This window comes from Polistes dominula, unplaced genomic scaffold (assembly GCF_049000335.1).
Source record: "Polistes dominula isolate Pdom_NZ unplaced genomic scaffold, Pdom_raw_medaka contig_21, whole genome shotgun sequence".
In the NCBI taxonomy this organism is placed as follows: domain Eukaryota; kingdom Metazoa; phylum Arthropoda; class Insecta; order Hymenoptera; family Vespidae; genus Polistes; species Polistes dominula.
The window spans coordinates 3,715,903-3,728,574 of record NW_028301061.1 but is presented as its reverse complement, the minus strand read 5'-3'; the positions used below and the strand labels follow the sequence as shown (position 1 = coordinate 3,728,574).

The window sequence follows — 12,672 nt, the reverse complement described above, 5'->3', positions numbered from 1 at the left end:
AATATAGCAAAGGTCGTCTTGGCACGCAAATTCATGCTACAAGATGTCGCTTCACTTGATTTATAATCTCGAATTATTGCTACCCTAACGGGGTAGTTAATATTTAAGCGATAGACACACACACATACACAGAGGATTTTTTTTATTGGTATATCTACTTCAATGTGTATTTTTCTCTTTCTCATTCTCATTCTCTCTCCACTTTCTCACTCTCTCTCTCTCTCTCTCTCTCTCATTCTTTCTTGTAATCTATTTGTTCAATGTCTTGCATTGTACATAAGAATATACGTGACCTTCGACCTTCGACCTTAACAAAATCTTGATACACGTCGTTTCCTTGCAATTCAAACTATGACTAGCTTGAAACACGTCACCATTCACCATTGATATATTTGTGAATAAATTGCAGATCGATTTTAAGGTTAATCGCGTAAAACCTTGAAGAAGATTGACGGATACGTCATGTTAAGTCTCTTCATTTCTTAAAGGATATTGTGCTATGATTTAAATTCTATATATTCGTTGAGTGACTTTTTAAATTATTCAAATATTACAGTACGATTAATTTTATGATTTTATTTTTTGATTGCTTTATAAACAAATCTCGTCCTGTGTGGTTATTGTTGTTCTTAAAAAAGCACTATTTTTTATATTAAAAATAAAATTATAATAATTTATAAATTATTTTTTTGGATTCTTTTAATATAAATATATTACATTTATTGTAATAATTGTATAATAAAAATTATTAAACGAAGTAATGTCACATCGTTGGCTTATAAAAAATTCAGAATGAACATTGGTTCATTGATCATTTATTTAATGTATTTTAATATTTAAAAAATAATTTTAATACTTAATAGCTAGATCTTTTGGAGTTTAGAATATATTTGTATCTGTTTGGTATATTATTTGTAATTTTTGAAATTTTTTATGTTGTATTTGCTTATTCATTTTTGAGTTTTCGTTTTAATTCAGCTATTGAAAATAAATTGAAATTTTCTGAATTCTCTTCTATAATTAATTGCTTAAACTTTGAATGAAATTATGGTTTGATCATTGTGATTGGGGATGAACAATTTCCTGTTATTCCTTTAATAAAAACTTTTACAAAAAAAAAATACGTCCCTTGTATTTGGATTCTTGTCTTAATAAAATTTAAAATTGTTATTAATCCTTATTTTTTCGGCACTTCAAAATAAATTGTTTTAAAGTATATTTAAGTAATGATTTGTATCAATCATCCCGTCAATGAAAATTAAGTTTCCAACCAAATATTTCAATGAATATAATTGAAATATTATATTCATTTGTAATATTACATTATTTATTTAAATAATTTTTATCATAGAATATATTTAAATTATTAAAATAAATAATATAAATATAGCAAGATTAATAAATGACCAATTATTAAAAGCAATAATTATATTTTACAAACAATCGAGATATTGAATCAAAAATTTATTCATACTTCGATGTCTGAATATTTTTAAAAGTCACTGTATATATTATTATACATACTGTAATAAAGTTAACGGCCATGCCGTGATGGAAACACAAGTTCTCGTCCGATCACTTAAGTTAAGCATCACTGGGCACGGTTGGTACTTGGAAGGGTGACCGCTTGGGGACACCGTGTGCTGTTAACACTGGATGGAAAAGAAGAGAGAGGATTGAGAGGACGCGGGCCGGATGCACGAGGATGGCGATGGGGTTGAGGGGGAATGCTCCGGATTACATCTGGAAGATGGGGGCAGGATGCTCCGGGGATTGAGATGGGGATGATGAGACGGGGGCCAGTGTCTATGTAGGAAAGATAATGGAGATGGAGGAAGGAAAATGGCCAAAGGATTGTCTGTTGGAGGTGGCGAGGTGCACAGAATACAAGGAAAAGAAAAGGATACCGGGAAGAAAAGGGTATTGGGACGAAGGAACGACGAGAGGAGAAAACAGGGAAATATGGGCAAGGATGAGATGCGGGAGAGTAGGGAGAGAGGCATGGAAGGGCTTCGGGGACGCGAGGTGCAGAGTATGCAAGAGTGAGGAGGAAACCTTGGGGCACATATGGGTCTGCAAGGAGGCCCTGAGGTTGAGGGATGAGCAGACTCTAAGGAACTTCAGGGAATGGGAGAACAATAGAGGGAGGACCCGGAGGGTGGATGGAAGAAGGCTTTGGAAGGGAAAAGTGTTAGTAGAGGAGATGTGTGAGGTAGCAAGGTCTTTTGAGAGGGTAGCGAGGAGAAAATAATAGGAAATAAGTAGTTATAAGAAAGTAGGATAAGGAATATGTGTCACTGTATGTAGCAAGGAGGCTATGTTGAAACCCGCGAGGGTAGACATGGAATAAAGTGTATCAGTAGTACATACTGTAATAAAAAAAAAGAAGAAAAGAGGTGATAAAAGATGTCGAATAGGGGGAGCCGTGGGAAAACGATAAAAAATAATATCGTAAAAAAATTCGAAACGTTTTAAACTGTGACGAAGAGGAAGAGAAATATAATTCGCGTGTCTTCGTAACATCAGTCACTTTACAACACGGATATGCTGTACTTTAATGCTAGCACGGAATAAAGCAAGAAATAGAAAGATAAAGAGAAAGAAATAGAAATGTAATGACCCTGAACTGTGACTTTAAGTACGAGTTTGATCCACTAAATCACTGACTAGCCGTAATTTTTCACACTTTCATCTTCAAAGAAATAATTCTTTGTTATATTTTTCCTTTTTCTTTTTCTAATTTTCTATTTCAAAGTACATTAATATTACCTTATATTACGTGACACCTTTTATACCGACATTATTTTTTATACGCAATCGCAAAATTCATCGGACAATTTAATATACTGAAAAAATAATACAAAGTAAAATAATAAAAAGAAAAAAATATGTGTGTATAATTTAATATTAAATTATCAATGTCTACAACCAATAAAATTTATTTTGATATTTTATTATACGCAATCACAAAATTTATTGCATAAATTAATACTGAAAAATGTTAATAGCAGTAATGAAAAATAATACAAAGTAATGTAATAAAAATTTAAAAAAATGTATCGTTTCATATGAAAATATCAACATCAATAACCAACGAAATTTATTTTGATTTTTCTGAATCATTATCAATATCATTAATTTTTTGTTGTTGTTGAAAAGATAAAAGCAAAACTGTAATGAATATTTAAGTCGTAATTAAATTATACGACCGAAAGAAATTTGGAAGAACCTTAATTAACGTAAACAATTCTCATCGTAAAATCTTTCAGTTTCTATAGATTAACATTTGGAAATCGTAACAAGTAATAGTCATTTTTATTTATCGTTCGATACCTTTCCAAAGCTAAAGCAACAAGTAGCACCAGGATCGTGTACAAATTCCAACAAACAAGTGTAAGCTATCGGTTGCGTGATAGATCACTGTGATATGACAAACATGATAAATCTATTATTAACAATGCACGCAAGATCTTATTTATTGATTACATTAAAGTTAAAGTAACAATTTAACATACTAAAAATGTATCGTGATTGATAACTGAATAATAATAAGAAAACAAGCAAAAAGGTTTAAAAAAAAATTCTAAAAGAAAAGAAAAAACTTTGTTTAAATGTTATATTTCCGTAAATGGATAGATAAGATAGGTAGCTATCTTTAAAAAAAAAAAAAAAAGAAATGTAAAAATGTAAAATGTAAAGGGGAACGAGTTTTCAGACTAATTTGACGAAGTTTTATAGGTAAGAAAATTGGCTGTGCAGGTGGCATTTAACAGTCTTCTTCTCTTTCTCTTACCTCTCATTTTCGACACCGCAAACCACTAGCTTTGCCAACGCTAACGTCCAATCAAACTCATCTACCCTTTAACCATCTAAAAGTGGAGGACACTAACTTGGACCACGAAGAGTAAAACGAAATGCAGACCCTCTTACATTAGACTTTTATGGTTGTAATAAACGAAGAAGCAGGCCAACTATCTATATGACTTATCATCCATTGCTTTTTGAATTGTATATTCTCTTTTTCTCATTTGACACCTTTTATATACGAGGTCACTGATATCTCGTATAACTACTATCAAATAGTTACGTTCAATTTTTACTAGATAACAAATAGAATTTTTTTTTATTTCCTATAAATATTCCAGATATTATTTTTTTCTAAAAATAAAAAAACAAGAAAGAAATAATTGAAAAGAATAAATTTAATTATTTCAAAATTATATATTTTTAATTAGTAGATAATGAAAAATTTATATTGGATTGTATTTATATTTTGCGAAAGGAGAAATAAATAATTATTTCTATATATAAATAAATTTTTTCTTTATTTCTCTATAAATAATTTTTTAATTATAATTCATTCTGTATGAATAAATTTTTGATTTATATATTGAACAATAATGAAAAATTATTAAAATTGTAATTGTGTTATAATTGTCTCGTTTTATTCCAAATAAAAAGAGATAATAAAATATAAAATTAAATTATTAATTATGCAAGATTTTTCGAACTTTTGTAAAATATTTTTATTTATATATAATTGTTGTATTAACGAAAAAAAAATCGTTAATAGTAAGATAAAAAATAAAAATGTAAGAAAAAAAGAATTCCCCAAAATACACGACGAATAAAAATAAATGTTTTATTCATAAATCATAAGAAAAAAAAAATATTAGGTTTATAACATACGCGCCATTTCTTAAATTTGCAAAAATTCTAAAGTACCAGACGAATACATATATATATAAATATATATATATGTTACAACCCAGAATATCCCAAAAAAAAAAAGAAAAATCTTTAGTCATAATTTAGCATATGAATTATTATTACAGAGTATACGTCTACTGATAAAACTATAAAAAATTGATGTACCTACTTTTATCTGATTTAAATTTTTAAAAGATAACCTCTTCCCCCTTTCAAAATTATGCATTACCCACGATTGAACGCGTTACTATACCAATATTATATTCATAATACCCAAAAGTTACAAAATATTACTACAAAGTAACACTCATATCTCAACTCAAAAAAATACAAAATAAAAAAAACACATATTTCTACATTCACTATAAATACAACCAAAATTTTTAAACATATTTATAAAGTATATTTTGAGTTTGAAATAGAGTAGAAAATGTTATATGTATCAATATTTGATAGTTTTCTTTTTAGATGTAGTCTAGTTGAAATGGAAAAAGCGTTTGTTTACGTGACATCGTATAAACAAATACAAACTCAAATCCTAACCACACGAAAGTAGAAACAGTTCTACGTCTAAGTCTACCCAACATTTTTCTCTCTTTTTTCCTTTACTTTCTCTCTCTCTTTCTCCCTTTTCTTTTTGCTTTTTCTTTTTTTTTTTTTCCTACTCTACTTCAACCCCTTTTCTTCTTTTTTATTCTCATATCCCTAAATTCACAAAAAGCAGCGAAGTAAAGAGACCCTTCGCAGTACCATGCCAGCTATTGTTTTCTGTGACAAAGAACGAGGCCCTATAAGACCTTACCATTTTACCCTTTTCTACCACAAACCTCTAGCACCCATCCACTTCGACTTTCTAACATTAAAAAAAAAGGAGGAAAAAAAAATAAAACAAGAATCTAAAGATGAAATCGTGCCACGTGCAGACGAATGCAAAAGTTCAAATGAAAAAAAAATGAATGAATCGTAAATTTTTTATCTTTCATTGATGTCGTCATGATTTTAATGTAACCCCAAATTTTAATGCAATTTAAATAGGATTTTTTTTACCATGAAAATAAATAGTTCCATGAAACATTATAATGACATTGACCATTGTTTGATCATTAATTAACATATATTTGATTTTTCATTTTATTAATTTTTAATGTTTAATGTCATTTTATTTATTTTTTGTTTGATAAATTATAAATGGTGCTGCTCGTAACAAATTTCAACAATATAATTGTAACTTAATATATTTTGAATTATTAATAAATTATTATAATCATCACAATTATTATTAAATCAAAATTATTGATTGTTAAATTATATTTCCTTAATTTCTTATATGTAAATATAAATATAAGTGGAAAGGTTTTCGAGCTTGAACAAAACAGAAACTTATTATCATTCTTTTTTTTTAAATAAACGTTAATGGAAAAAAAAGAATTGTTTCTGTGTACGGTTTAAAAGAAACCTTTCAATCCTCACACACGTGTATAAAATATTACTTCAGAAATTTCTTTACAAAATTGTTACGAATTTTACGGTAAAACCCCCCCCCCGCCCCAAAAAAAAGACTTTTCAATACAATATCGATAATCTAGGATTGTTTTGCTACCAATGTTTCAGACAACGGAAAAGAAAATCCTGTGGAAATGTATCAGTGTGAACTGCGATGTTGTTTTGAAGCAATTCAATATTATATCTGCTTCAAACTTCAGCTAAAGAAAAAAAAGAAAATAACAAAAAAAATATTCTTTTCTTCCTTTTCTGTTTCTTAGACATCGTATTACACACACACACATACTCACACGTATACACACATACAATGAGAAAGTCTTAGACAAACGTTTTTTTTTCGTTTTAACAAATTTTTCTTTCCTCGTTGCTTCGAATTCCAGGTCAGTGGGCCGCTACGAAAATTCACCTTCTCGTTTGAAGTTGGATATATGTATACAGAAAAACTATAGACGGACGAATTGATTAAATTTCACAAAAAGTTTCCTTTTTTTGACCGGTACACGTACAAACAAGAGATGAGAACGAATGTACGAACAAGCGGATCATCTTTTGGCAAGGAAATACGTCCATCGAATTTTACTCTAGCTAGTTTTATATTAATTTTCCTAAAAAAAAAAAAAAAGGAACGTACAATGACGTTAATTGTTACACGTAGTTGAACAAATTGGTACACCGTAGATATATTTTTCTATCTTCATATGTCTCCATAGAAAATTTTACGAATATTAAAATTTGTATCAATTTTGCATTAATCATAATTAAACAAATTTGTATAAAATTTGCATAATCATATCAATATCCATTGAATATGAATATAATTCATATTTTCAAAATTCATATATAAATATATATATATTTTTTTTTTAACTTGTACAATGACAATATTCTCCCAATGAAAATTTAAAGAGTATATAAAAGATGATCGAGTTTTAGAAATTATTTGAAAACATTATCAGAGACCTAAAATATATCGAAAACAACAACATTATAAAATTTATAATATATACATATTATAAAAAAATATAATTACAAAACATATATATATATATAATTCATTCTTTCGCTAATTCTAAAAAAAAAAGGTTCAATTAACAAATTTATCAATAACTACGATCCAATTTGAATCGAATCAAAAATACGATTGAGAATATTTTCGAGATAAACGTATCTCGAAATTTATCCTAATATGTTTTTTTTTAATAACACAAATCTTCCTCTTCGACGTTTTTCCTTTTCGATTATTTTATTTTCCCGATGTCATAAGTTCTTCAAACATATCGAAGAAAAAACAAAATTATTCGAGTCAGTGAGTATTAGACCAACTGAAACATTCACTCCAAAATCTATCCATAGAATGATAAAGGTGTGGTAAAACGCCATACAGCGCATGTGCTTCATCTGTGTAGGTAATTTGTTCGAACAGTATATCAGATTCCTCAAGGGACTTTGCCAATGCCAATGACTGCTGATAATGAACGTTATCGTCACCAGTACCATGTATCAACATAAATTTCTTCCCTCTAATACCCTCAACTCGTCTAGATACGTCTGTTCCATCGTAACCTTTAAGATTATCTTCTGGTGTTGGAAGACCCATGAATCTTTCCGTATAAATGGAATCTGTAAATTTATTTATATTAGGTTTTATTTCGAATTATATTTTTAAGAAAAAATGTTGTTCATATAAGAGGATTGTTTGAAAAGTTTTGAACCTAAAAAGAGAAACAAATATTTTTTTTTATTATACCTTTCTTTTTTAAGTTAATACACTTTTTTGCAACAATTATCTAATAATTAATTCTATCGATAATTATGATAGTAGACTATTTGTATGTCAAACAAAATTAATAAAAGAGAATTTATTTTTAGAATTATTTGTATTACGATACAAATTATAAAAATAATTCTTTCTTTTTTTTTTCTTTTTTTTTTTTTTATATAGTTTAACACTAGATTTACGAACTGAGCCTATTTGACTCATTTCAAATTTTTTTGATACAAATATATAAAACTTAAATATGATATTTTTAAAAATATATGTTGTTTTTTTAGTTACGTAATAAAATATATTTCAATATTAATTACTACCCTCTATTCAATCCTTCATTTAAACAATGTTTGCAAGTCATTAAAAAATATTGAACAAAACATCCGTAAATCTAGTGTTAATATAGTATTACTTGCATAATTTTTTTTTATGTACAAATATTAGTATTTGACAGAATTAAAAAATTTTTAGCAGCCCTAGAATAAAAATATGAATTAAGAGAAGATTATGTTTGAAAGTGGTACTAGATTTGATCGAAAAAATATTTGTTATTGTTTTAAAAATCAAACTTTTCAAATGACCATTATAAATCTGCCCTAATTGAGAATTATAGATGATTCAAAATTAAAAATTATTTAAACATACGTCTGGATATATCGAATTCACAAATTAAAGATTAAAACGAATATAAACTATCTAGCGACAATTCTAATGAAAAATTTCATGAACATTATGCAGTTCAATTTCTTACAATTATTATTAATAAGATTTAATGAAAATAAAAAAATTAGTATATATAACTTGTAATCTTGTAATGCACCATTGGATGTTGTATAAACTCAGTGGCACCTATCGTATTTCAAATTTAATATTTAATATCTTTATTGAATGAAATGAACGTAAATATTGTGAACAAATAAAAACCTTTCGAAGTTACAAATAACAATGGAATATAATAAATGATGTTTCTTTGAGACTGAATAAATATTATTTCAATAAAATAAATAGGAAAAACGGGATTATTTTAATTAAAGAATAATTTCTTATTATAATGAAAGAAACGAAAAGCAATGTAAACACAATTTTATTAAAATACTGTTACTTACCGTAATAAATCCAGGAAGATACTGGTGCTACAGATATTCCGCACTTGAAAACAGAATCCACGTCTTTAGCCAATACCATGGCGGTACAGAAGCCACCATAACTCCAACCCCAAATAGCCGTTCTTTTAGAATCGATCCAGGAATACATTTCTTGAAGTTTTCTAAAAATAAATGTGGAAATTTGAGAATTAATTTAACATCAATTATGATTAATAAATCGATTAATCATTCAAATATATCTATATTTTAATATTTTATTTACCTAGTTACAGTAATTTGATCCTCGACTTCAACGGTACCTAAATTTCTATAAATCTCGAAAAGCATGTTGCTACCCTTGTTCGATGATCCTCTACCATCGATGTAAGCGTAAATCACGCTACGATTTGTCGTCATATACGATTGGTAACTGTACGAAGCTGCGTCGTTTATTTTTGCCGTATTTGGTCCAGCATATCTTTGAACAAATAGGAAATGAAAAAATAAAACAAATAAATATAAGACAAAGAAATATAGCAAGTGAAGCATAGATAATAGTAGAATACTGGCAAAAGGAAAATTAAAGAAATTATTTTAAATGAAGCATTGAGAGAATCTCCTTGTTTAAGAAAATCAATAATACTATCCGTCAGACTAATGATACTGAAACGAACTAAATAAGGACAACGTGAACTCTTTAGATGGGTATCCATTTGTTGCTTTTGCTCGTATTTTATCACCGTTATGTATCATCATTCTGTGTCATCGTTGTGTGCGTATCCTCATTTGTTTTTTTTTTGTAACAAGATATAGGCTCCCAGTTATTCTTTGCGATTATAATGAGTTCACTTCTTTAGTGAACCCAAGTACGGTTTCATTTTTAGTTTATATAATAATTTTGAACCATTGTATTAAAAAAAAATATATTGTTTTTTAAATTAACAGTAAGGATACTTTTGAGACTAACTGTACATACATCCACGAATTGTTTCTTTTTCTATCCTTTTGTGCCATTTCTCTCGTGAGTAAAGCTATAAATAGCATTGAACAAGGCGAACGTCTTGAAAACAAATGACCATGTGGATATTTCCCACCCTCTTTCTCCACCCCAAAGAACCTCAAATGTTATCTTATCACGTCATCCTTTGTTTTACAGCAGAAAACCGATAAGCGACCGATCTGTCTGTTACAATATCTTTGTCTCTGAAATTTTGATACGAAACGACAAAACCCTTAAGGGTCTACATTGATACGCAGCATTGATAATACCACCAGGAGGATTATACACACCATCTTTGAGATATATTTTCCTTTGAAATTTTTCTCAAAATTTGCCTCAGGATATATACTAAATATTGAATATTAAAAACATTGCAATGTTCATTTTAGATTTATATACGCAACGATACAAATCTTTCACATTGAAATTGATCAACAATCGGTGATACATATTGTACAAAAATACGCAACAGATACTTATACATTTTGTTTTTGTAACTTCGTTTTAAAACTCACATACATCACTGTAGGGGAATCGTGAAAAAAAAAAAGAATAGGATTATTGGAGTAACTGAACCGAAACTCGAACCACGAATCTTCTGCTTTCCGGGTAACTGCACTCTAACTTTTTAACTATCTAGAAAAACCTTTCAGTCAACTTCCTAGCGAATGTTGACTGATTTTTATTTAAAACGAATGTGAACTATACCATACAACGATGAACAAGTTTGTTTGTTCATCCACACAGAAAATATTAAACAAAATAATTAGGAAACCTCTTTTTTTTTTATCTTCATTCAACATTTTGGTATATACCAATTCAATGTTTATTTGTTCACATTGATAAACAAAGGATAAGAGATAAATTGTTCGAAATTTTTTGATATTTTCATTTTCAATTTTTAAATGCAAGAATATCGGGAACAAATGAATTTATCTTTTGTGCATACCATATTTCTGATATTTTGTTATCAAATACTTTGTTTAAAAGACGTAAATATCTTTTCTTTCCAACAACTTTAATTTTTTAATTACTTTTGCCCAAAAGTCATATCCTTTAACTCAAAGTATTGAATATTTTTAAAGGATTTAATCGAGCAGAATATTAGATAACTAATTATTATTATTTTCTTTTGGCCTCTTTTAATCCGATCATATTTATCGTGGTACGATATTGATTGATAATATTTAATTGGGACTATTAACGTTGAGCGTTTACGAATCATGATTGGCGTTGATATGTGAAAGTTGTTTAAAAAGAGATCGCAAATAGGCTAATTGACATTCATTTTTTACGTTTTTCAATAATTTCTAACGTAAAGACAATACTTTTCTGTAAAATTTTTAAATTATCTCTTTTTTGAAATTATGTTCCAAAATTTCTTAACAAAAAAATAAAAACAAAAATAAGTTTATCAATTATTATTAACTAAAACACTGTTATACTAATTGTTAGAATAACTACTAATATTCATACGATTACTATAAACATTTTAAAAACAATTAGATTGAAATATGAATAATAGTTTGTAAAATTTCGTTTGAGTGGGGGTTATGTTTGTTGTGTGCACAGCTTAAAACTTTTGTTATTTCTATAAATATTTGCAATCGAAAAACTTTGTTTGAAAAATTTCTTACCACTTTTATTCGTTTGATTGATATATTTAAAAAACACACACATTTTTCATCGATTCTTTGTAAAATAAATTTGTACGAATATTTTTTTCGATATAAGCAATAATTTGTCAAATATTTATAACATGGGCTGTGTTATTATGTCAGATTAACATATCAATTAAAAGTACATACCGATATTTTATTATAAATACTAAAAATTCAATTAAAATATTGACAATCTTTGATAGTAATCGATGTAATCTAACCATTTATCTAATATTTATTGATTTGGATAAAAAGCTTCATCGTATTTTTCTAAAAGATGATTTTAAAATTGTATAATTTTCGTAATATTAATCAGAAGTGGGAAAATATTGGTAACGAATTAAATATTTAGCATCAAATAATTTTTAAAAACACAACTGGATACAAAAATATTAACAATTAAACAAATAATAATAATTGTTTCATTTTTACATTAAAATATATATGCATTTGCACATATTATACTAATTGTTTTCAAATTGTACAAAATATTACCAAATTTTATTCTGTTTTTATTTCCATTTTCAATATTTCAATTCTACGCGATAAAATGCATAATTTAACTGATTTTATGAAAACCATTAACTCATTAATTGTTTGCAGAAATTTATATAAATAAAACTAATTTAATTTATTTTTAGTCAAAATTTTGATGATGATAATAATAATAATAATAGTAAAAAAACTTTAAATCATTTCACAAAATAAACTCGTTAGAATTTGACATAAATTTCTATTAATGAACCCATAACATCAGCAATTGTTTGAGAAGCATTGCGTTAAAACTGATACTACCATTATAAATACTTACGATTTATTTCAAATATCGATAAACAATATTATAAATAATTAACTCTGATAAATATGATCTAATTATAACTAACAGGATCATAAATAAAATAATTAATAAGAATAAACGATAAATAAAAATTGAAAAAAAGAATA

At 27.3% G+C, this 12,672-nt stretch overlaps 1 protein-coding gene and 1 non-coding gene across 8 annotated transcripts in view; one reads left to right on the top strand and one right to left on the bottom strand.

Moving 5' to 3' along the window:
- Positions 1–1,533: 1,533 nt before the first annotated feature.
- Positions 1,534–1,652, top strand: LOC149031415 (5S ribosomal RNA). The gene has a single exon (XR_016177838.1). It is a non-coding gene; the product is annotated as a 5S ribosomal RNA (ribosomal RNA).
- A 4,277-nt stretch (positions 1,653–5,929) lies between these two features.
- The window catches only part of LOC107065353 (venom dipeptidyl peptidase 4), a 28,661-nt gene continuing 21,918 nt past the window's right edge, over positions 5,930–12,672 (bottom strand). For all 7 annotated transcript variants that reach the window (XM_015318959.2, XM_015318961.2, XM_089176130.1 and 4 more), the window contains 3 exons: positions 9,350–9,544; positions 9,088–9,248; positions 5,930–7,833 (listed from right to left, as the gene is read on the bottom strand). In XM_015318959.2, coding sequence (XP_015174445.2) covers positions 7,517–7,833; positions 9,088–9,248; positions 9,350–9,544 — 673 coding nt within the window. In that variant the 3' untranslated portion in view covers positions 5,930–7,516. The remainder of the gene's footprint in view (positions 7,834–9,087; positions 9,249–9,349; positions 9,545–12,672) is intronic.